The 27,046-nt window shown below is 39.2% G+C and overlaps 1 protein-coding gene and 2 pseudogenes across 1 annotated transcript; 2 read left to right on the forward strand and 1 right to left on the reverse strand.

The window, feature by feature from the left end:
• Positions 1–4,076: 4,076 nt before the first annotated feature.
• On the forward strand, positions 4,077–5,005 carry LOC133043400 (olfactory receptor 4C16-like; annotated as a pseudogene).
• Positions 5,006–13,892: 8,887 nt separating this feature from the next.
• On the forward strand, positions 13,893–19,064 carry LOC133043179 (olfactory receptor 4S2-like; annotated as a pseudogene).
• Positions 19,065–25,853: 6,789 nt separating this feature from the next.
• On the reverse strand, positions 25,854–26,780 carry LOC133043410 (olfactory receptor 4P4-like). Its single transcript, XM_061124199.1, has one exon. It carries the CDS (start codon positions 26,778–26,780, stop codon positions 25,854–25,856), a length of 927 nt encoding a protein of 308 aa, XP_060980182.1.
• Positions 26,781–27,046: the final 266 nt, after the last annotated feature.

The following is a 27,046-nucleotide window of genomic DNA, read 5'->3' on the forward strand; positions in this document are numbered from 1 at the left end:
GGTCTTTTCACACGAGTCAGCTGTCTGCATCAGGTGGCCAAGTACTGGAGTTTCAGCTTCAGCATCAGTCCTTCTAATGAACACCCAGGACTGATTTCCTTTAGGATGGACTAGTTGGATCTCCTTGCAGTCCAAGGGACTCTCGAGAGTCTTCTCCAACACCACAGTTCGAAGCCATCAATTCTTCGGCACTCAACTTTCTTTATAGTCCAACTCTCACATCCATACATGACTACAGACACATAACATAGTGATTCACAGGGTTTAAAGATTATACTCCTTATAGTTATCATAAAATATTGACTATATTCCCTATGTAGTACAATGTATTCTTGTAGCATATGTATCTTATACATAACAGTTGGTATCTCAATTCTCTACTCTTTTCTTGCCCCTACTCCTTCCCTCCCCTATTGCTAACCAGTAGTTTGTTCTTTATATTTGTAAGTACATTTCTTTTTGTTGTATTCATTATTAGCTTGTTTTGGTGTTTAGATTCCATATATAAGTGATATCATATAGCCTTTGTCTTTCTCTGTATGACTTATTTCACTTAGCATAATATCTTTCAGTACCATTCATTCATTGCTGTAAATGGCAAACTTTATTCTTTTTATGACTATAGTACCTTGATAGGGAATATCTGGATCCCACATCATAGTACTTATGTTTTCAAGCACCATAGTGCTTTCCCTGGCAATCCAGGGAAAAGTTACCAAAAACAAAATATTATAAGCGCTAGAAAATGTTGTTTCCTAATGCGGGGGTGAGTAACTTAGGGTACTGGAGGGAGCATAGCAGTTTCTTGGTGGCCCACTTTCTCTTCTACCAGTAACATAGTTTCTTTTTCCTGTTCTCCACTACTCTGTCTTTTTCCTCTTCTTCCCTGATATCTTTTTTTTTTTTTTTTTAGACAAAGGAAAATGTAATAATTACAAATCCTTGTTTGATCTGGTTCCTGAGTACAAGGTGAATTAACTTGCTGTTCTTAACAGGCTAATTGGATAAACCAAACATTGAAGTTATTACATCTAGGATGAGTTCAATTGAAAAGAAACTTCAGGGAATAAACTCTCTATGATGCTAAAAACTTACATCATTAAGTCTGAAAATATTTCCCCTGGAATACAGAGAGGAACCATTGTTGTTTTGTGTGTGTATTTTTTTTTCCACTATTTTTTAAGAAAGTTGGTAACAGAAAAGAACAGGCAGATAATGCTAATTCAGAGACTCTTCTAACAGTTAAGTGATAAATTATGTTTACATTTGTTTTCTTCTTTCTTTTTGGTTATGTGAAATTAGAGCATATTTGTCTACTTACTATACATGATAGATAGATGATCCCTATAAGTTAATAATGCTATGTGACTTTGTAACCAACACAATGTGAAAACAATGAAGTAAATGTTACCTTTTATGGAGTTATAGGAAACGATCAAGTTAAAAGCTCTTACTGAGCATCTACGGTGTACAAAGTATTGTGTTGGAACTGTGGAGAATGATGTTCAAAGAATATGTAGTTTTCTGATATTCTCATTCCAGGAAGAAAGCTAAAGCATACACATTCTTATCATAAGTGGTAAGATTACTACTATAAGAAAATTATAGATAAAGCCTTTAGAGAGCAAAAGAGTGAATTTCCTTTCTCACAGGAAATCTCTGAAGGCCAGCTAGAGGATATTTCTCAGAAATTTGGTTTCAAGTTCCCACAACGTTGAAACTGCTAGAAGTGGAAGGGCACTCCAGGAAGAAAGAAGAGAGCAAGATGAGTTTGGACATTCTACATCTATTTATTTTTCATCTTTGGCTGCTACATTATTTACATTATAGAGATTTCACATGATGTATCTACTAATTTTTACATGCTCACATTGCATCATGAATACACTCTGATCATATTATGGCTTTGATATAATTCACTTGAGAACTATAGTCTCCATTTTCTAGGTCATGAAGTACTGTAGATTACAAAATATGTTAAAATCCCCTCTTTCAAGATGCAAGGGGAATCACTGAAATATACTGATGCCTGAGGACACAGTATTTTTCAAATAAATTAGTGACTAAAGTAGTTTGAATTGTTTGGAACTTAATGCACAAAAATGAACTTATGGCTGTAGATCTGAGTGAAGACATTTATTGTCTTTCTGAAACTACTGATTAAATACTTGATGAGGACACATGATTATTAACAAGTTAATAATCATAAATGTTTATGATTCTTAAGTTATCTTAAATACACAAGTCCAAATGTGAAAAGAGAGATAAGCTTGTCCAGGAAAATAATAGGAAAATACGTTTGACAACATACAAACCCAAAACTATAATACTCAAAGAAGTGACCAATGTCAGGGAATACTGACGTGAAATAGACTTTCACATCACTTTGTTTCCAATGATTAGCATATTTTCAAGTGTTAAATATGTTATGGTACATCACTTTTTAAAATCAGTGAAGGAAAGGAGGAGCTTATTGTAATGATTAATATATCAAGACTCAATTTACTTATAGTTTAAAATTAAGCAAGTCGAAAGAGATTTTTTAATATTTGAAAACCCAAACTGAATAACTTTATTAGATCTATTCTGAAGAGGTTCAACACCCCCCCCCCCCCAGGAATAAGGGATATTTCATTTCTTTTGAAGAGAAGAAAGTTCACCATGAGAGAGAAAAACATATTGAAAGGAAATCTTGTCCCTAATTAGTCTGTCATAAGCTGCACTTTGGCTGTTCACAACTTTCAAGACATGCATTGGAGGTTGGATGGATTGAGGAGAGGCACAATGGAATAAGTAAGTCTTCCAAATTATATTTAAATGTATTACATTTCATTTTATATTTATACTTGCATATAGTGCCACTTGACAGCATCATCTTCATAAGAAAGAACTAAAGAAAAAAGGTGTTCTTGGAAATGATTTCCTGATAATATTTCTTTTAAAATGTGAAAACAGAAATCTTCATCCAAAGAAGGGACATTTTAACTTGAATAATTATTTCCCAGGACAGAAACAAACTGAATGAAGAAGTCAGTTGTTATTTATTATGACTTTTTTGGAAAATTACATTACCCTCCCTCTTCTGCTTTCCTGCTCTTCCAGCAATGTGAGGTTTTCAGGTACCTGAGAATACAATCTCTACTGGGAATATAACCATCATCAGGTCCTAGACCAACTGCCAGGTGACATCCTCCAATAAAAGAAAACCACCTCAGGTTTAACAAGCTTAGGTGAAAGCTTGAATTTTTTAAAACATAAGCTATTAATTAATAAATTCTCTTTCATTTAGAAATTTAACTTCAGGAAGTCATTTTGAAATGTAACTTCAGGAAATATGAGTGCTTAAAATGTACTTTTTCTAGGCTGGAGAATGAAAAAATAGTAATGGACATTTTTGAAATATCATCAAGTAACAGAGATCATTCACTCTGTTCATCATATACATCAAGGACTAAATATAAATGTGATTGGAGGTTGCAACAGATTATTTAAAATAATATGCCTTTTCTCTTTTCAAACTAGGGTATCTAGAAGTCAGTTTGTGCTACTTTTAAAATAAATATGTATAATAAATGTAAAAATTTTGTGTGTGTGTGAACAAGATATTCTTTAAGGTGCTAAGGATGATCTATGACTTTATGTCATAAACCACCAAGAGCAGTCAAATATATCCTAAATAATGAGTGATGTACAATACTTGGGATTCTGAATATATTGAATATGGCCAAAAAGGGAATAACAAAATGGAGCCATATATTAAATATATTCATAAAATTAATCATAATCATATCAACTCTAACAAGGGATTGTATTTAAAGAGTCTTATTGGAAAGTTTAACATTCACAAGCTTATATGAGATGCATAATGACCATATGAAGTGGTCATTACAAACTGAAGAACAAATATTATTATTAAGAAACAAATATAGAATATAAATGATTGGAAACAATATACCTGATAAGCAAATTTGGTTTTACTTAAAATATTCCATAATATAATATATTGTACCACAATATTGAGTTATTTTTTGCAGATAATCCATTTCACATTCATCCCTCATCTCATTCATGAAATCATGAAGCTGAACAATAATGTGATTGAGTTCATTCTACTTGGGTTATTACAGGATCCTGTTAGGAAGAAAATAGTGTCTGTCACTTTCTTGTTTTAATATCTGGGGACATTACTGGGTAACTTCCTGATGATTTCCACGATCAAGACCAGAAGGACACTTGGGAGTCCAATGCACTTCTTCCTTTTCCACTTATCTTTATCCGATACCTTCCTCTCAACTTCCATAGCCCCTAGTGTGATTGCTGATGCCCTTAGGGGAAAAAGCACAATCTCTTTCAATGAGTGCATGACCCAAGTCTTTGCATCACATTTTTTTGGTTGCCTAGAGATCTTCATCCTTATTCTCATGGCTGGTGACCGCTATGAGGCCATCTGTAAGCCCCTTCGATACATGACCTTCATGAGCCATCGAGTCTGTGGTGTGTTGGTGGCTGTGGCCTGGATGGGGTCTTGTGTTCATTCTTCAGCTCAAATTCTTCTAGCCTTGAGTCTGCATTTCTGCAGTCCCAATGTGATAGATCACTATTTTTGTGACTTGTAGCCTTTGTTGAAACTTGCCTGTACAGATATGCGACCAGCCTACTCTTGGTGTCCAATAGCAGGGCCATCTGTACAGTGAGTTTTGTCATGCTGATGTTCTCCTATGCTATCATCTTGCATTCTCTGAGAAACCACGGTGCTGAAGGGAGGGAAAAAGCCCTCTCCACCTGCATCTCCCACATCATTGTGGTCATCTTGTTCTTTGGTCCTTGCATATTTATATACTCATGCCCTCCAACTACCTTCCCCATGGATAAGATGATAGCTGTGTTTTATACAGTTGGAACACCTTTGATCAACTCTCTGATTTATACACTGAGGAATACAGAAGTGAAAAATGCAATGAGAATGTTATGGGGTAAGAAACTGATCACAGATGACAAAAGATAAATGGAAGAATCATATTTTTCTTCAAGTTTAGATTGACCTAGAAGTCCCCAGAAAATATTATCTTTTACTGTAGTGTTGATATAATCCAATCATACAGAAGTAGTATTCATTTCCTTCAGGAAAGTAAGCACTGTAATACAAGCAGTGATTCAGTCACTTTTATGTAGAGGATGGCACAGCGCACGTATACCAGAATGTAAGTTTCATTGCCTTAGGTGTTTTGCACTGCTGTGTCTCTGCATCTCTTGACTGACTTATATCACAGTAGTTTTAATCTAATGTTTTCCATGCCCTTTTACATTTTGACTTATGGTCTTTTCTGTGTACAGTTGCACTTAAATACTTATATTCACAATCTGGCAGATTTTCCCTCTTTCAAATTGTTCTGTTTATTAGACATTTTGGTCACATCTGTCTTACTATAGACCTTCAGTTGGGTTGTTCTTCCTGACTCAGCAGAAAGTAACCGATTCAAATAATATAGAATCATAATATTGTAATGGACAGTGTATAATCTAGACAATCTCCCTTCAATTTATTGGTGTTATACTTTGAATTCATACCATGTGTTTATATTGATCCTTATAACAATGACAGAATATGGAGACAAAATTCCACTTCTGAAGTATTTACTAGAACTTAGGAAGGCCTTGACTATTGGATTTATACTTATAATGATATTCTTTTGGTAAAATATATGTTCCTCATTCATTTCCTTCTGAATTTGGGAATGGTATAATTTTTTCTCATGAGTTATACATTTTAGTATTTTGTTCTGTATTGACATCTTGTAACTGTAAAATTGATGACCCAATTAAGGGTGATATATTTACACATTCTAGAAGGAGAGAGATAAGCAGTTGATGAAAGTGAATATTAACACATCAGTAGATTAAACAAATAATGAAATAATTGGGAGGATTTTATGCTTTAAAATAGCAGTATGTGCATTATGGACATGAATTATGAACTCCAGTTCAGCAGATCACACCTCTTAATATTTACCCAAAGGACTTAAAAGCTTACACCCACATAAAAATATTCACTGGTATTTATACAAGTTTTAGTCTTGATTGTTAAAGCTTAGAAGCAATCAAGATGTCCATCAGTGGGTGAATAGATAAACTGGTCAGTTCAGTTCAGTTCAGTTTAGTTGCTAAGTCATGTCTGATTCTGTGATCCCATGGACTGTAGCATGCCAGGCCTCCTTGTCCAGCACTAACTCCCAGAGTTTACTCTAACTCATGTCCATTGAGTCGGTGATGCCATCCAACCATCTCATCCTCTGTCGTGCCCTTCTCCTCCTGCCTTCAGTCTTTCCCAGCATCAGGGTCTTTTCAAATGAGTCAGTTCTTTGCATCAGGTGGCCAAAGTATTGGGGTTTCAGCTTCAACATCAGTCCTTCCAATGAATATTCAGGACTGATCTCTCCTTTAAGATGGACTGGTTGAATTTCCTTGCAGTCCAAGGGACTCTCAAGAGTCTTCTCCAACACCACAGTTCAAAAGCATCAATTCTTCGGTGCTCAGTTTTCTTTACAGTCCCACTTTCTCATCCATACATGACTACTGGAAAACCACAGCCTTGATTAGATGGACCTTTATTGGCAAAGTAATGTCTCTGCATTTTAATATGCTGTATAGGTTGGTCATAACTTTTCTTCCAAGGACTAAGTGTCTTAATTTCATGGCTGCAATCACCACCTGCAGTGATTTTGGAGTCCCCGCCAAAATAAAGTCTGCCCCTATTTCCACTGTTTCCCCATCTATTTGCCATGAAGTGATGGGACTGGATGTCATAATCTTTGTTTTCTGAATGTTGAGCAATAACCCAACTTTTTCACTCTCCTCTTTCACTTTCATCAAAAGACTCTTTAATTCTTCTTCATTTTCTGCCATAAGAGTGGTGTCATCTGCATATCTGAGGTTATTGATATTTCTCCCAGCAGTCCTGATTCCAGCTTGTGCTTCATCCAGCCCAGCATTTCTCATGATGTACTCTGCACATACGTTAAATAAGCAGGATGACAATATACAGCCTTGAGGTACTCCTTTTCCTGTTAGGAATCAATCTGTTATTCCATGTCCAGTTCTAACTGTTGCTTCCTGACCTGCATACAGAGCTCTCAAGAGGCAGGTCTGGTGGTCTGGTATTCCATTCTCTTTCAGAATTTTCCACAGTTTATAGTAATCCACACAGTCAAAGGTTTTGACATAGTCAATAAAGCAGAAATAGATGTTTTTCTTGAACTCTCTTGTTTTTTTGATGATCAAGAGGATGTTGGCAATTTGATATCTGGTTCCTCTGCAAAGTCAGAGGTTTTAGAAAAGTCTAAAACAAGCTTGAACATCTAGAGGTTCACAGTTCATGAATTGCTGAAGACTGGCTTGGAGAATTTTGAGCATTACTTTACTAGCGTGTGAGATGAGCTCAATTGTGTGGTACATTGAGCCTTCCTTGGTATTGCCTTTCTTTGGGAATGGAATGAAAACTGCCCTTTTCCAGTCCTGTGGCCACTGCTGAGTTTTCCAAGTGTTCTGGCATATTGAGTGCAGAACTTTCTCAGCCTCATCTCTTAGGATTTGAAATAGCTCAACTGGAATTCCATCACCTCCACTAGCTTTGTTCGTAGTGATGCTTCCTAAGGCCCTCTTGACTTCACATTCCAGGATGTCTGGCTCTAAGTGAGCGATCACACCATTGTGATTATCTGGTTCATGAAGATCTTTTTTGTACAGTTCTCCTGTGTATTCTTGCCACCTCTTCTTAATATCTTCTGCTTCTGTTAGGTCCATACCATTTCTGTCCTTCATTGAACCCATCTTTGCATGAAATATTCCCTTGGTATCTCTAATTTTATTCAAGAGATCTCTTGTCTTTCCCATTCTATTGTTTTCCTCTATTTCTTTTCATTGATCAATGAGGAAGGCTTTCTTATCTCTCCTTGCTATTCTTTGGAACTCTGCATTGAAATGGGTATATCTTTCCTTTTGTTCTTTGCTTTTTGCTTCTCTTCTTTTCACAGGTATTTGTAAGGCCTCCTCAGACAGCCATTTTACTTTTTGTATTTCTTTTTCTTGGGCATGGTCTTGCTCCCTGTCTCCTGTACAGTGTCATGAACCTCCATCCATAGTTCATCAGGCATTCTATCAGATCTAGTCCTTAAATCTACTTCTCACTTCTACTGTATAATTGTTAGGGATTTGATTTAAGTCATATCTGAATGGTCTAGTGGTTTCCCCTATTTTCTTCAGTTTAAGTCTGAATTTGGCGATAAGGAGTTCATGGTCTGAGCCACATTCAGGTCCTGGTCTTGTTTTTGCTGACTGTATAGAGCGTCTTCATCTTTGGCTGCAAAGAATATAACCAATCTGATTTTGGTGTTGGCCATCCGGTGATGTCCATGTGTAGAGTCTTCTCTTGTGTTGTTGAAATAGGGTGTTTGCTATCACTAGTGCATTCTCTTTGCAAAACTCTATTAGCCTTTGCCCTGCTTCACTCCATACTCCAAGGCCAAATTTGCCTGCTACTCCAGATGTTTCCTGACTTCCTACTTTTGCATTCCAGTTCCCTATAATGAAAAGGACATCTCTTTTGGGTGTTAGTTCTGGAAGGTCTTGTAGGTCTTCATAGAAAGGTTCTGCTTCAGCTTCTTCAGTGTTACTGATCGGGGCATAGACTTGGATTACTGTGATATTAAATGGTTTGCTTTGGAAACAAACAGAGGTCATTCTGTCATTTTTGAGATTGCATCCAAGTACTGCATTTTGGACTCTTTTGTTGACCATGATGGCTACTCCATTTCTTCTAAGGGGTTACTGCCCACAGTAGTAGATAAAATGGTCATCTGAGTTAAATTCACCCATTCCAGTCCATTTTAGTTCGCTGATTTCTAAACTGTCAATGTTCACTCTTGCCATCTCCTGTTCGACCACTTCCAATTTGCCTTGATTCATGGACCTAACATTCCAGGTTCCTATGCAATATTGCTCTTTACAGCAGTGGACCTGGCTTCCATCAGCAGTCACATCCACAAATGAGTGTTGTTTTTGCTTTGGCTCCATCCGTTCATTCTTTCTGGAGTTATTTCTCCACTGATCTCCAGTAGCATATTGGGCACCTACTGACCTGGGGAGTTCATCTTTCAGTGTCCTATCTTTTTGCCTTCTCATACTGTTCATAGGGTTCTCAAGGCAAGAATACTGAAGTGGTTTGCCATTCCCTTCTCTAGCGGACCACATTTTGTCCGAACTCTCCACCATGACCCATCTGTCTTGGGCGGCCCTTCACGGCATGGCTCATAGTTTCAATGAGCTAGACAGGCTGTGGTCCGTGTGATTAGATTGGTTAGTTTTCTGTGACTGTGGTTTTAAGTCTGTCTGCCCTCTGATAGAGAATAATAAGAGGTTTATGGAAGCTTCTTGATGGGAGAGACTGACTGAGGGGGAAACTGGGTATTGTTCTGATTGGCAGGGTCATGCTCAGTAATCTGGTATATCCAGACAAATTAATATTATTCAGCACTAAAAAGAAATAAGCTGCCAAGGCATAAAATAACAAGAAGAAATCTTACATAAATATTCTTAAAGTAAACCAATGTTAAAAGGTTATGTACTGTACAATGCCCATTATAAGACATTCAGAAAGAAAAAAAAAAAAAAACCCTCTGGAGACAGCAAAAAGTTCAGTGGTTGCCAAGGATTCAAGTGTTGGGAGAGATCAATAGGTGGGGCACAGAGGACATTTAGAACAGTGAAACCATCCGAGTGGTACTATAATTATAGATAAACATAATTGTACATTTGTCAACCCATATGATGTACATCACCAAGAGTGAAGTCTAACGTAAACTCTGGACTTTGGGTGATAATGATGTGTCAACTTAAGTTCATCAATTGAACAAATACATCACTTTTGTGGGAGGTTAACAATGTGGAGGGGAGGACTTCCCTTATGGTCCAGTGGTTAAGCCTCAGCATTTCCAATGCAGGGGCCCTGGGTTCAATCCATAGTCAGGGAGCTGGATTACATGTTCTGCAACTAAGCAAAGAATTTTCATGCTGCAGCTAAAGATCCCACATGCCTCAGATAAGACCCAGTGCAGTTGAATAAATAAATACATAAAATAAATATTAAAAACAATGGAGCAAGCAAAGCATGAGTGAGGCAGGGAGGTATATGGATGATCTGTATCTTTTCCTCAATTCTGCTACAAACATAGATCTACTTTAAAAAATAAAATCTGTTTAAAAATATGTAAATAGAGAAGATATAATTTAATGGTAGACAAAAACACCTACTAAACTGAAAAGAATACAGAAAAGAAAGTTATAAAGGGAACAAAGCAAAAGTAAGCTGCAATAAGATCAAGTAAAATTCAAAAATTTTAACGATTACATTAAAATTACACTGCAGCATTTAAAAGCATTTCACCTTCATCTTCCTATGCAATATAGCTTGGACCAATACTAGTTGGGAGATTTGGAAAGTTGGCCCCTCAATTCTATTCAGTCACTTCATCATATCTGACTCTTTGCAGCCCCACAGACTGCAGCACGCCAGGTTTCCCTGTTCATCACCAAATCCCAGAGCTTGCATAAACTCATGTCCGTCTAGTCAGTGATGCCATCCAACCATCTCATCCTCTGCCATCTCCTTCTCCTCCTGCCTTCAATCTTTCTCAGCATCAGGGTCTCTTCCAAAGAGCCACTTCTTTGCATCAGGTGGCCAAAGTATTGGAGCTTCGGTTTCAGCATAAATCCTTCCAAGGAATATTCAGGACTGATTTTCTTTAGGACTGACTGGTTTGATCTCCTTCAGTCCAAGGGACTCTCAAAAGTCTTCAACACCACAGTTCAAAAACACCAATTCTTTGGTGTTCAGCTTTCTTTCTAGTCCAATTCTCACATCCGTACATGACTACTGGAGAAAACATAGCTTTGACTAGACAGATCCTTGTGACAAAGAATGTCTCTGCTTTTAATATGCTGTCTAGGTTGGTCATACCTTTTCTTCAAAGAAGCAAGCACCTTTTGATTTCATGGCTGCAGTCACCATCTGCAGTGATTTTGGAGTCCAAGAAAATAGTCTCACTGTTCCCACTGTTTCCCCATCTATTTGCCATGAAGTGAGAGAACTGGAAACCATGATCTTTGTTTTTTGAATGTTGAGTTTTAAGCCAGTTTTTTCACTCCCCTCTTTCACCTTCATCAAGAGGTTCTTTAGTTCCTCTTTGCTTTCTGACATCAGGGTGGTGTCATCTGCATATCTGAGGTTATTGCTCTTTCTCCTGGCAATTTTGATCCAGCTTTTGCTTCATCCAACCTGGCATTTCACATGATGAAATCTCATATAAGTTAAGTAAACAGGCTAACGATACACAAGCTTGATGTACTCCTTTCCCAATCTGGAACCAGTCCATTTTTCCATGTCCATTTGTAACCACTGCTTCTTGACCTGCATACAGATTTCTCAGGAGACAGGTCAGGTGGCCTGGTATCCCTATCTCTTTTAAGAATTTTCCAGTTTGTTGTGATCTACACAATCAAAGGCTTTGGCATAGTCAATAAAGCAGATGTTTTTCTGGAACCCTCTTGCTTTCTCAATGATCCACCAGATGTTGGCAATTTGATCTCTGGTTCCTCTGCCTTTCCTAAATCCAGCTTGAACATCTGGAAGTTCTCGGTTCATGTTCTGTTGAAGCCTCACTGGGAGAATTTTGAGCATTATTTTGCTATTGTGTGAGATGAGAATCTGATTAGGTGAGTCTTTCAGACCCATGACTCCACCTGGACTGACACCCAGATCTTTCTTAATATTTTCCTAATGGGGGAACAAATGGTGTTTTTGTTGTTGCTGCTGTTGGTTTGTTTCAAGCCCAAGAAGAAGCAGGTAAAGAGAACAGAATGCAAGTCACACTGTTTTCAGACCTTGGAATCAAGTGGTCCAGATAACAAACCCAACTGGGACTACCGTGACAATGAAGAGGAGGCTGACTCATTATAAAATTATTATCTTAAAGGGAATGCAGGCAGCAGGAAATAAACCTGTCATTTGGAATAAGATGAAGAAAATCAGGAGCCTACAGAAAATCCTTCATCATTCCTAGAGCACCACAGGGAAGGCATCTGAATTTATACTGCCACTAACCCTGAGACATTGGAAGGGAATGCAGTGACTCCCTGGTGTTTAATAACCAATATATAGAGGCAGAAATGTCAGAGACAGAAAAAGGCCCACACTCAAGTCTTCCCACTGACTGTTGCCCTCTAGTGTCAACTGGTCAGCACAGGAATCTACACTAATGCCCACAGAGATTCTCGGCTCCAGTAAAGGCACCTGACCCCTGCTCCTTCTGAAGGAGAGCAAACTAGGACCCAGCAGTGCACCATGCCAACAAGAGGGACACTAGGAGAAAGAATGCTCTCCAAGGGTCAGAAACAGCAGGTCCTGGCCATGACCCTCAAAAGCTGAGGTTCAAATAGATGAAAAATGATGGGCCCAGCAAGGCTTTCCTTAGTCCAATGACTAATACTTCACACTCTCAATGCAGGAGGTGTGGGCTTGATCCCTGGTCAGGGGACTAGATGCCAATGCTGAAGCTAAGACCTGGCAGAGCCAAAAATATAGATAAATGGACTTCCCAGGTGGTGCTAGTAGTGAAGAACCCACCTGCCAATGTAGGAGATGTAAGAGATGTGTGTTCAGTCCCTGGTTCAGGAAGATCCCCTGGAGGAGGGCATGGCAACCCACTCCAGTACTCTTGCCTGGAGAACCCCATGAACAGAGGAGCCTGACAGATTATAGTCCATAGGGTCCCTTAGTGGAGTGGCCTCCATGCTTAAGAGTAGCTGCTCCCACAACTCTGCTAGAGGAGGTTGAAAAGTTAACACCTGATTAACCAGTCACTATATGGGCTCCAATCAGGTTCAGGCTTTAGTCAATTTTGAGGGAACAGGAGGGCTATATCCCCCAGAAGGCTGACTCACATTCAGGTTACACTTTCAGACATTCTAGCGGCTACCAAGAAAAAAAAAAAAAGTCACACACAAAAAAAATTGTCACAAGCTAAATCTTGCCACCCTGCTATGCACAGAAATAGGGCACCTGGAGCATGATTGTATACAGACCAAAGGCATGATCTATTCTAGTTGTCCTGATCTAGGAAATGAGCCTCCTCAAAATTCCAAAGAGGAATGGTTCCCAGATGGGAACAGGTTTACAAAAGGGAAAAGGCTGGTGGGATATGCAGTAACCTTCCAGACCCAAGTCAGAGAAGCAAAAAGGCTACCCACAAGGACTTCTGTCCAAATGGTGGAGCTGATACCCTTAATGGAACCTTCGAGCCTGGGACAGGGAACAACTTAAATATTTGTTCATATTCTTGGTATATATGTGGGTTTCTCTGGTGGCTCAGTAGTAAAGAATCTGCCAACAGTTCAGGGAACACAGATTTGATCTCTGGGTCTGGGAGTACCCCCTAGAGAAGGAAATGGCAACCCACTTCAGTGGGTTCTTGCCTGGAAAATCCCATGGACAGAAGAGCCTGACAGGCTACAGTCCATGGGGTCTCGATAAACACAATAAACTGGTTTATGTATGCCATCCTACACCCATATAGTGCATTTTATACATATTTTAACTGAATATATATGTATAACTGAATCACTTTGCTATACAGCAGAAATTAACCCAACATTGTAAATCACCTATACCTCAATAAATCTAAAACAAAAAAGAAAGAACTAAAACTGAATTAATTTGCTTCTGACTGCCCTTCTTTGCATGCGCTTAGCCCAAGGGATAAGTTAAGTTAAACGCATTTAAACTCTTATATTGTAGACACACTCCTCTAGCCTGAGTGAATGTACACCCTAAATACCCTGAAATGGAACAGTTCAAGTGTGTCCTCCAGGTAGGAGAATCTGTGAAAGCTCTCACAAAACATGGTAACTAGGTGCTGTCCTGAGCTGTCCCACTATCTCTTCTGGCCAGAAGTCTGGGGGCATCTAAAAACCAGGAAAACTAGCAATTTGCAAGACCAGCTCACTTCTAGGTAGAACAACCCCACTTGGTGATCCTAACCACACATTCCATGCTGAAGTTGCTGTGATCACTTCATGGGGTCATTGTACTCAAGTGAAGGGGGATCCCAAGCCTCAACCTCCAGAGAAATGACCTATGACAATGGCCTCCTTGACTACCCCTGTGAACCTCTTTGACCTGAAGCTTCTCTTCCAAAAAACAACCAAAGATACATCCAGATCCGGCCAGAGAAGCTGGACATCAGGGCATATTTGCCCACAGGCAAAGCTAGATACTTTTACTCTTTCATATATCTGAAAGTGTCGAGTGTCCTTTACCTCCAAAAGTTTAGAAAACTGGGGTTCATCTCAAATCAACAGGAAACAATTACAGAAACAGACCATCACCCCTCTGCATCCCTCGAGAGTAAGAAGCCAGACAGAGGCTTTGCCCGACAGCAAAGCCCATTAGTAAGTCCCTGGTAATAACATTAGAAGCAGAGTTAAAAAAAAACAAAACAAACAAACAAAAAAACTAACCTTTCTCTTTTCCTTTGTGTTTCATCTGGTTTCACTTACCCACAGGCTGCCAAGTGCAGAAGCCTCCTGCTGGTGCTTCAGACCAGAGTTCCTCTGCTGAAGGGCTGTGCCGGCTCTGCTCAAGGATGCAGGCTGAAGGACCAAGCACAACTCAGAGATTCAAGATGGCCGCGGCCAGTTGCGTGCAGCGGAGCAACACATCTGGATGTTCCCGCGAGAACTCCGCCTCCTCTACGCTGGCAGCCTCAGCAGCCCTTGGCCACAGCCTGCCTGTCAGGGAGACACTGTGCTCTAGCAGTGGTTCCCAAAATCTTTCGGCACCAGGGGGCACCTTCATGGAAGACAGTTTTTCCGTAAACAATGGGATTGGGAACTAGGGGATGGTTTCCAAATAATTCAAGCACATCACACTTATTTACACTTTATTTCTATTATTACATCAACTCCATCTCAGATCCAAGAGCCTGGGGACCGCTGCTCTGGAGCCAGCTCATTCCTCTCATTCTTTGCTCAGAGAACACAGTTTCCCTTCCTTTGCTTCTGAACTGAGCTCCTCTCATTCTATTGGCTTGAACAACAAGGACAAGGAAACCTCTGTTGGAGTCTGACTCAAAGGGTCAGTAAAAATGTTTGCAGGCTTAGTCATGTCCAACTCTTTGTGACTCCTAGACTAGCCCACCAGGCTCCTCTGTCCATGGGATTTAACAGGCAAGAATACTGGAGTGGGTTGCCATTTCCTCCTCCAGAGGATCTTTCAGACCCAGGATGAGACCTACATCTCTATCTCCAACATTGGCAGGTTAATTATTTTACTACTGAGCCTTCTGGGAATCCCTCAGTAACAGTATTACATGTAAAGTTTTAAATACATGAGCAGAATGTGGAAAAAAGTGATATTGTATGAATCCTGAAGCTTAGGTAGAGAGACCTTGAAGGTTTAGCTTTTGTGAAACAACTACTGCCCTGAAACAGCCATGGTGTGAGAGAGCCCTGTAGGTGCTACTGGAGAATGAGAGAGAGCTGAGGTACCTAAGCTGACTGGAAGGCACATAAACGAGGCCATCTTGAAGCAGCTACTCCATTCAGGCTATCAGAGTGCTGCCAGGTAGCATCAGTGGAAGAACCACCCAGGTGAATTGAAGGAAAACTGCAGAATTTTAATCAAATAAAGCGTTTCTATTTTAAGCCTTTAAGTTGTGGTGTTACAATTTTTAAACTACTAATTTGGGGATTAAATTTTGTGGTGGTAAGCCACTGATTTTTGACTTAGCTCTGTTTACCAACATAGAGCAATAGAAAGCTTACACACACACAAGGCAAAAAGTGAAAGAAAAACACTGAAAATTTCCTGGAATTCTTTCCCAGAGATTCCTTGTTGCTGATGAGGTGGTATATACTGGGTGACATGAGTGGATCTTAAATACGCTCAGAAGTTTCCCATCAAACTCCCTCCTGCTACTATGAATGCCCCTGGTGCTCTCAGGACTCTGTTCTCTCCTACAACTACAGGAAGAGTACATGGCCAGAAATTGCAGAAAAAATGGCCCACTGTGTGGTAAACTTTGGGAGAGAAAACTTGATGAATATGTACATCTTTCCTTGTCTTGTTTACAAATTGCTTGGAAAACAAATCCATAGTGTCTATTAAAAGCTTCAGTGAGATAAAGAAATCAGCTGCAATGGGCGGCTCATAAGTTCTCCCTAAAAGTATGAACTAATTGTTTTTTGACATTTTATTATAAATGAAGAAGGAGGTGAGATGAAAGTAGGAAGGAGAAAGAAGGTGAAGAAAGAATGAGCAGAAAGGAAAGAGTAGAAGTACAAGTAGAGAAAGCAGCATTTGTTGCCAACAGTACTGAAAAATGGCTGATTTCAGTTGGTGAGAGACAGACCAGGAACAACAAAATTCTACCAGTTTTTGAGTTTCTGGACTCAGGGATTCTCTGAAACCAATTATTCACAGAACAATTCTTAAAGCATCACTCTTAACTTTGTTTTGAAAAGTTGCATCCAAATTATCTGAGGAGTGATAGAAAAACATAGCAAAATCCAAGTTCTGGACAATACTGATGAGATTTTTCACTTCTAAAATTAACATTGAAGATTTCTGAAAAAGAGAATTTTATCAAATTTCTATATCTTGAATACTTGTAATATAATTGCAAGACAATGTTCTTAGAAATAGGGGGAGAGTAAAATTTTTAAGATGATAATAAAATGATGAAGTGCATGCAAACCAGACTATGAGATGGATGGTAATGACATTTGAGTAGGAAAATGCTTGACTTTCAAAAGAAAATGAGATGTTAGTATGTTTGAAATGTTCAAAATGTGGAGGAAGAAATTCTTTGAGGCGGATTTTGATTTTGGGAGAAAGATTTCCTCGTTGCCCTTACAGGATGGACAATGGAGACACAATCCCCAGGCTTGATTTTAAATGACCGGTTTCTTTTAGAAGATAGCCAAGTCACATTATTCACAGTTGTCAAAAACTGCTATGATTTGAGGTCTCTTAAACTGAAGAACTCTCTGAGTGGAGAATAAAATGTTTTGTTTAATTCAGGAGGAAAAACAAAAGGAGAGTGAGAGTGTACATGAATTTTTGGACCCCTATTTGATATCAAGCTCTCATATCGAGAAATGTGGTGTAGGACAAAGAAAATCAAAATTATGCAAATCTGATTTTAAGATAGTGGTGCTATACCTCTAGATAAATTGCTTAGCTTCATGGGGCTTCTGCTATCTCTCCTGCAAAATGAGAAAGTTTTAAGGGGTGTGTTTGAGTCTGAATTGGGTTGTCATTATATCTATTACAGTTTTTATCATTATTTCTACTGTAGAAGAGAAGGCACAACTGGAATGACTATGCTATCAAGTCTAATATGCACATCAGGAAAAACATTGCTACAAAACATACCTTAGAGCACAGAGTTCAGTTGGAATTAACAGATCTTTGGGGGATGTGTCCTCAGGTCTGTAAAATTCCTGATGATTACCTAAGACACTGTAATCCTATCCCAAACCAGAACTAAAGGAATCATTTATTAATACATCTGTACCTTGGCTTGAAGAACAGCTTGAGAAAGGCTTTAATCAAAGGTATTCCCCATGCCCCTTATTTGTACATATGCTGCAGTGACCTCACCAGAGTATCTGACATTACACCACTGGAGAGTCATCCATTACAAGTAAATATGAAGGACTAGCGAGATTAAGGAATGAGTCATGTCTATTTATTTATTGATGTTAACAGATAAATACATAAAATACCAAAGCAATGCATTTCCTGAGGAATCCTCAAACACTGAGTTTGAAGGTAAGATTTTCCTCCCCTCCATTTAAATCAAACACATCTTGATGTGCCTCCAACAGTTTCTTTTAAATTTGATCCCTTTTAAGTTTGACATAACAGAGTCATACAGAGCAACTTTTTGTGTAGGTGGCTGCTTTTACTCTACAATGTGTTTTTGTGAAAATTTGTCATGTTGAGTAACTCTAGTTCACTCATTATGACTGGAAAATAGTATTCCATTGTGTGACTTTATCACAATGTATCTACCCATCCTACTCTTTTAATAGTATAGATGAACTTATTTGCAAAGAAATAGAGTGATAGATGTAGAGAATAAAGTATGAATACCAACGGGGGATGTAAAGTGGGTTGAACTGGGAGATTGGGCTTGGCATATGTATATTGCTATGAATAAAATTGATAACTAATGATAATCCTCATGTATAGCATGAGGATCTCTAGTCAGTGCTCTGTGGTGGCCTAAATGGGAAGGGAATCCACAAAAGAGGGGCTATGTGTTTATGTGTGTCTGGTTCACTTTGCTGTACAGCAGAAATGAACACAACACTGTAAAGCAACTCTACTCCATCAGTTTCTTTCATTGTTTTCTTTAGTTTCTGCCTATGATCATTATATGGCTATTTGTAAATCCCTACACTATATGACCATCATGAACTGAGACAGATGCAATAAAATGCAGCTGGGGACTTGGGTAGGTGGGTTCTTTCACTCCATCACCCAAGTGGCTCTGGTAGTCCAACTACCCTTTTGTGGACCCAATGAGATTGATCACTACTTTAGCGATGTTCACCCAGTGCTAGAACTCGCCTGCACAGACACATATGTCCTTGGTGTTGTGACAGCCAACAGCGGTACCATCGCTCTGGGGAGCTTTGTCATTTTGCTAATCTCCTATACCATCATCCTGGTGTTCCTGAGAAAGCAGTCAGTAGAAGGTAAGTGCAAAACTCTCTCCACCTGTGGCTCCCACATTGCCGTGGTCGTCATCTATTTTGGTCCCTGTCCTTTCATGCATATGCATCCTGGTACTACCCTTTCAGAGGATAAGATGGTGGCTGTGTTTTATACCATCATCACCCCCATGTTAAGCCCCCTGACTTCTACACTGGGAAATGCAGAAGTAAAAAATGGAATGAAGAAATTGTGGGGCAGGAGGGTGTTCTGGGAGGATAATGGTAAATAGTAAAAAGTAACAATCCAAGGTGTATGATCTCAAAGTTTCTCATCTGCACAGTGAAGACAATAATAATGATCTCACAGGGTGTCTTGAGGGGAACAAATAAGAGAATAACACATTCTATAGAAACAAGTTATTATTTATCATTATAATTATATTTATTCTAATATTTCATAATCATAATTTTCTGAAATATCTAGAACAAAGAAATCCTATCAAACTCAGAAATTCAGCATGGTCAGACTTTCCTCTCTTCATTTTTTTCCAGTTTTCAATTTTCTTTAAATAATGAGAGTCAAAGGCTATTTTCTAGTGTTTAGATTTATAGTTCTTACATAATTAATATTTGATATGTGTATGTTGTTTGAATGAAAGGATTCAGAAAAAATGACCAAAATCTGAGCTAAGGAGTTCTGGTACAAGTCCTCCAAAACAGCAAAACTAAACCTTGTAAGGCTTGGATGGGAGGGGTTGTGGGCAGAATGTCAGAGAGATAAAACACAGGCTTAGAAAGCAAAAGACCTGTTATCCTCTGGTTTGGGGAAAAAGCTTTCTTTCTCTAGGACTCATTTTCCTTACTCAAACAATAAGTCTATTGGAAAAAAAATTGCCCCTAATATTCCCATTTTAACTGTAGCATCCTATTTACATGCTTCTGATAACTGCCTCTTATAGTCTGTAGTCAGTCATCACTATTAATGTAAGTGATTAACAGGAAACACTTAAAGAAACTGAACAATACCAAAGACATCTGTGATGAATACAAGATTGTGTGTTAATCAAGAGGGTAAATGTAATTTACCGAAATGCATGGTTGGGAAAACATATTTCCTCCAATGTTTGAACCAAACAGTTTTACTGAAAACAGTGAATCATTTATCACTGCCTCCTTGACTGGCACAACCTGATTTCTAGCTGTGGATTCTAGAGAGAGTCATTCTGGACAAATAAATGTACATTTCTTAGGTAAACTGATACCTGCCCTAGTAATGCATTCCTCTTCTCTTTGCACTACCTAAGCTTTATTTTTCCACAGCAATAAATCCATCACTGATTATCTCTCTGCCATTTATTTTCATTGTTTTTTCACAAGTCTGATTATTTAAATTACTGTCAATATGTGGGTATGTGATTGTGATTTTGCAGTCTGTGTGTGTGTGGTGTGCACCTATTATTGACATTGCCAGTACCTTACACTATGATCTCAGCTATTGGAGCACTCATAGAATTAAAGATAATAAGTATCAAAAGACAGCAAGACATTCAAAGTTATAATTGTTAAAAGTTATTAAAAGTTATAAGGCCCCCTCTGACTACATGAATCCATGTTTATTGCCCCAGTTTGGACATAGACTCACTGGACCTCTATGAACCTGAGGGTTTGCTCAGTTTTAAGATGGTAATTAGATCGGTGCTCTCCAAACTTGACTGATCATTTTAGTCCTCTTGAGATGTTTTTGAAAAGATGACAGTATCTATTCTAAGAATTTGTGATTCAGTAGACCAATATTCAGTTCAGTTCAGTTCAGTCACTCAGTCTCTTTGCGAACCCAAAGACTGCCACACGCCAGGCTTCCCTGTCCATCACCAACTTCCAGAACTTACTCAAACTCACGTCCATTGAGTCAATGATGCTAGCCAACCATCTCCACCAATGTTATAGGGTATAAAAAAATCTGTATTTTCAACAAGCTCCTCTGGTAATTTTTATACAGGTAGTGGCACATCAAAAATTTGGAAACACTGGGACTAGATGATACTTTGAATCAAAAGGGTCTTTGAATCAATCAATTCCAAAGGGTCCTACCTTGGATATATATTCCCAACTGTTCTACTATTTAAAAGGAAACTAAACTTGAACTGAATTTAGAAAATTGTGGACTAAATTAATGTAGTTCATGTATAAATTTTTCCACTGTACTGTTTCCTTTATGTTTCTGCATCAAAGACTTGACTACTGAGAGTTATTTATATTGATGATCTGAAGTCCTGAAGAAGGTACAAGCTAACAAATTTAATACTCTCAAAGACCTAGAAACAAAACATATGGATGTAGGAGATGGATGGTCTCCAATTTAGATGTTTACAGCTGGTCTCCTGTTTACATTTCATGGGATACAAAGTGGGCTTCAGGCTGAATACTTAAAACTGTTGGCGTTTTCGGAGACAGTGGATAGGTGGGCTCCAGTTAAAGCATTTACAGCTTCCTATTTGCTCTGGAAAATGAAAGTAACAACATAAACAGGGCAAATAGCCAGTGTTTGTCTCTTGTAAGCCTCTTAAGATAATAGTCATGGCAATAGTCAAATAAATAGTCAAGGCAAGGACAAAGAGGGGCAGAACCTTGTTTGAGCAAAGGATTAAGGGACCTCCCTCCTCCTCTTTTTGAGACAAGGGAGATATTACACATGTGCAGAAAGGCTTTATCTGGGTCAAAAGCCAAGTGATAATGGCAGGCTATAGTGAGTCTTATTCAGACCACCTGACCTGCCTCTTGAGAAATCTGTATGCAGGTCAGGAAGCAACAGTTAGAACTGGACATGGAAAAACAGACTGGTTCCAAATAGGAAGAGGAGTACATCAAGGCTGTATATTGTCACCCTGCTTACTTAACTTATATGCAGAGTGCATCATGAGAAACGCTGGGCTGGAAGAAGCACAAGCTGGAATCAAGATTGCTGGGAGAAATATCAATAACCTCAGATATGCAGATGACACCACCCTTATGGCAGAAAGTGAAGAAGAACTAAAGGGCCTCATGATGAAAGTGAAAGAGGAGGGTGAAAAAGTTGGCTTGAAGCTCAACATTCAGAAAACGAATATCATGGTGTCTGGTCCCATCACTTCAGGGCAAATAGATGGGGAAACAGTGGATCAGCGGCTGACTTAATTTGGGGGGTGGCTCCAAAATCACTGCATATGGTGACCGCAGCCATGAAATTAAAAGACTCCTTGGAAGGAAAGTTATGACCAACCTAGACAACATATTAAAAAGCAGAGACATTAGTTTGCCAACAGAGGTCTGGCTGGTCAAGGTTATGATTTTTCCAGTAGTAGTATATGGATGTGAGAGTTGGACTATAAAGAAAGCTGAGTGCCAAAGAATTGATGCTTTTGAACTGTGGTGTTTGAGAAGACTCTTGAGAGTCCCTTGGACTGCAAGGAGATCCAACCAGTCCATCCTAAAGGAGATCAGTCCTGGATGTTCATTGGAAGGACTGATGTTGAAGCTGCAACTCCAATACTTTGGCCACCTGATGTGAAGAGCTGACTCATTGGAAAAGGCCCTGATGCTGGGAAAGATTGAGGACAGGAGAAGAAGGGGACGACAGAGGATGAGATGGTTGGATGGCATCACCAACTCAATGGACATGGGTTTGGGTGGACTCTGGCAGTTAGTGACGGACAGGGAGGTCTGGCGTGCTGTGGTTCGCGGGATCGCAAAGAGTCATACATGACTGAACGACTGAACTGAACTGAACTGATTCTTCCCAGAAGCCTTCACTCCGAGATCCTTCTTGGCTGAGGGGTGCTTGCTCATTGAGGGGAGTGTCCCAGGGTAGGTCAAGTTAAGAAAAAGAAACCAGATAATTGGCTAAAGGTAGATAAAACCTGAAAGAACTGACCTATATAAATGACCTAGCCACCTCCTAACTGCACTCCCCCTCACTTGGAGGCACACCCACCATCTTTCTCTCTGAGTGTGTGTCTCGGCCTTGCTTCTGTCTTAACAAGCGGTTTCTCTGTGTACCCTCCCACTTCCTGCTGTGCTACATCTATAGTAATAAACTTTGTATCTTCATTTACAGTTTCTGCCTCCATGATAAATGAATTTTTCACTGTGGGCAGAGATACAGGGAAAAACAGTTTCTAGCCTCTAGCCCTAGCTGGTTTGGTGGCTAAGATTCCTGGTTTCCATTCAGGCTGTGTGTGTGTTTTAGTCACTTAGTCGTGTCCAACTCTTTGCCACCCCATGGACTATAGGCCACCTGGATCCTCTGTCCATGGAATTCTGCAGGCAAGAATACTTTAGTGGGTTGCCATGCCCTTCTCCAAGGGATCTTCCCGACCCAGGGATTAAACAGTGGTATCCTGCATTGCAAGCAGATTCTTTAGCCTCTGAGCCACCCCAGCCCAGCTCCCCAGGTTCAAATCTTGTGCAGGGAATTAAGATCAGTCATCATTCCACTGCTTACAGCTGCCTTATCGAGATTAATATGAAAGGGTATTCAGGTTTCCACTACTGATTTTATAAATCTCACAGAAGTTTGTCAGAGCCAATCTCAATCAGAGGAACTCAGGGAAACTGCCCATGGAAGTGTCTCATTTTGACAGTGTTCTGATGTGTTCAGTTTTTACATGGTAGCCTGGCTTGTTTTGTGTTTTGAAGTACAATGCAACTTCATCACTTAATTAAAATCTTACAAGTATTCCTTTTTCTACAAGTTTAGTATATATAAAGATCCACAAGGTAAGTGCACCACAGTATAGAGAGTGATATGCATTGCTGTACTTTCATAACAGTCAGTGGTACACTCAGATATCACATATATAGAATGTAAAATTCAGTCTCAGAAGACTAAGATAGAACTTCCATTCTCTTCACAAGAAAAAATAAAACAACATAAGGTATATGTGAACCTACCCTGAGGTTTAGAATGAAGCCTGGTCAAGCTTGACCTAGATCAACTGAACCCCAAGCTGACCCAAAGAAACATGAGCAAGGATTCTTAATACTTATTGTATAATCCTTGAGTTTGGAATGGCTTTTTTATCTGACTTATCCAAGAATAGTGTGATCAAACTGTGGGAGTAGGGGTTCTGAGGCATATTACTGAATTAATAAAAAAACAAACAAAAAACAATGGTTATATTTAGAGTTAGCTAATTGAAAGGAGTAGTATAAAAGGCTAGCTAGAGAGAATGGAAAGGAGATCAGTTATACAAACACAGGACAAATTCTAAATACTTAAGTCTCCAGCAACTCTCCCTCCATTTTTCCATGAATAATATGTGGGAGGAGAAGGATATAGTGATAATCACACTTGGGTAGATTCATTTTCACCCCTCCTTTGTTGACAAAATTGCAGAAGAGAATTAACAACAGGTAAATCCAAGCCACATTCAAGCAGACTCTTAAAGATTTGTCGTCTTCTGGGAAAAAAAAAAAAAAATCAATAGTGAATTTGTCACAACAAGAAAGTGTAATTCATTACTGGAGAAAGTGGCCTAACTAAGTATCAATGGCAAGCTTATGAAAAATAAACACTTGAATTAGCTGCCCATGCAGCTATAGACATTTCTGTTCTCCTTTACCTTCCTGAATCAGATAATACACCAGAAAGTAGTCACCACCAGACCTACATCAAAAAGAAACCCTGAATTGCTTTGCTACTGTCTTTTTTCTCTTTTGCTAGATATTCCATTATTTTTCTGCCTCCCCTTATGTTCTAAGATTGCTAAATTTTCAAGCAGTACACATATCAGGGACTTCTTGGAAAAGAAATACTGTCGCTGAACTCTTCAACATATACCTAATTTCTGTATATGTATACTTCATTTTAGAGTGCAGATTCCTGTTGAACAAGGGACAGTGATTCTTTAAAAGTACACAATACAATTTCTTAGTGAGGTCAATAGTGAAGAAGATGGAGCACCAGAAGATAAGAAGTCTGTGTCTCTCATAGTTGAGAACTTGGTGAACACACCTTCCAAGTCTTAGATGACCCTAGACAACTAAGAGGTGTCTGAGATCAGAATCCTGACCTCAGAATTCTCTTCAAAATTCATGAAGATTGAAGATTCTTGTCTAAATTAAGGAAACAACTGAATGTGCCAAAAAATATTTTAGTTTATGCCCCAGTTGTCAACTGGCTATACCTATTTCTTAGTCTAATCACCTTTATTTCTCCAAAGAATGAAAACCTGTCTGAGGGAAAATGAGACAGATTTACCCAGTTTGACTAATGAAAGACACCATCAAAATACATTATTACCATGATGAGAGCAAGGATTAACAAAAGGCACCCCAGGAACATCCATTTCTTAAGCTATATGCCTTCTTAAGCTCATGACATTTCACAAAATGGGAAATATTCCATTTTGTACATTTACAAAGAACATCAGTTTTACATACTCATGAAGATTGCTTAAATAAAGTGATAAATATGGTCATAGAATTGCATTTGTAAAAATGAAAAGAATTGCTCATTTTTCAAGGCTTATAATTACCTACAATAAGGTACTAAGTTTTAATTACAATTTCTGTAAGTGTAGTGTAAGTAGAATAATTATATCCAATACATTGTTTTAGATGCAGGATTTGTTAATGTAAAAAAATTAAAGTATACAACACTTGTAAAATTTTTGGCATTGCTTTTTTGAAATTGGAAACCTCAACAATAACAACAAAACAATGGAAGTGTTTTAAGAAAGCTCTCTGAGAGATGTCTCACTCAAGATTATCTGTTTCCTGAAAGAGGTCAGAAAAGCCAACCATGCAGTCTTCACAACTTTCCCTGAGAAAAGTGCTGAAATGTACTCGTCAAGTCAGGGAATACACAAGACAGAATGCTCCCGAATGTCAGAGCTGGAAAGGACCTGAAGGGCGTCTGATCCATTCCCCTTGTGGGCAGTCTCATTCAAGTGACAGAGGGGGAGTGGCTGAGGGGGCTTCACTCTTCAGGGTTGCAGCTTTGAATGACAGCACATGATCCTTCTGTCTCTGTTGTACTTGTCAACATTAACCATTGTGTGGATAAAATAGATCCAGCAAAGAGCAGGATAGCCAGATGTTCATTTTCCCACAGAGTGTTTATCTCGGCCCCACACTTTCCTCATGGCATTCTTCATGTCTGTGTTTCTCAGAGTGTAGATGAGAGGGTTGAACATGGGGGCAATCATGGTGTAAAACAGGGCAAAGACCTTGTCGTTCCTGACAGAATCAGCCGTGGGGACATAGGTGAAGATGAGGGGCAAGAAGAACATGAAGACCACAGTGATGTGTGAACCACAGGTGGAGAAGGCTTTGCGGCGGCCCTCAGATGAGCAAGTCCTCAGGCTGGCCAGGATGATGATGTAAGAAATCACCAAGGCAACAAAGGTCAAAATGGACAACACCCCTGTGGTGGTTATGATTGCAATCACCCATAGTCTAGTGTCCGTGCAGGCCAGCTTCAGCAAAGGGAATACATCACAGAAATAGTGGTCTATTTGATTGGGGCCACAGAAGGGAAGTCCAATAATGATTAATACTTGTGTGACTGAATGGCTAAAGGCTCCCATAGCAGAAGCCATTACTAGGACATAGCACACCTGTCTGTTCATGATGACCATGTAGTGAAGAGGTCTGCAGATGGCGGCATAGCGGTCATAGGCCATGGCCACCAAAATGAAGATCTCAGTGGCTCCAAAGAAGTGGGCGTAAAACATCTGGGCCATGCAGCTGTTGTAAGAGATGGTCTTCTGCTGAGCCAGCAAGTCAGTGATCAATTTGGGTGCCACCGTGGAGGTGAAGCAGACATCCATCAACGACAAATAGCTGAGGAAAAAGTACATGGGCTGTTCGCTGAGGCGGCTGCCCCTGATGGTGAGAAGGATGAGCAGATTCCCTGAGAGAATCGCAATATAGCAAAGTAAAAACAGCACGAAGCAGGCACGTTTTGCACTCTCATCAGTAAAAAGCCCCAGGAGGATAAATTCTGTGACATTTTCATGTCCCATTGCTTCTGTGGATTTGATCGTTTAGAGGGGCAAGTTAGTATTCCTGAAACATGCAACTTTTTCAAATTATTTTTGCATTTCAAAAGTCATTCATCTAGTCAATAAATATATATTGATGTTTCCAAATGATGCAAACATTATAACTGCTGCTAAGGGTACAGCAGTATACAAAATACACACATCTCACCTGCACATAAAATTTATTAGAGAAGACATACAGTGACAATAATAGCAAAAAATAATCTATTTATTGAGGTGGAGCCAAG

Source organism: Dama dama, chromosome 22 (assembly GCF_033118175.1).
Source record: "Dama dama isolate Ldn47 chromosome 22, ASM3311817v1, whole genome shotgun sequence".
Classification (NCBI taxonomy): Eukaryota; Metazoa; Chordata; class Mammalia; order Artiodactyla; family Cervidae; genus Dama; species Dama dama.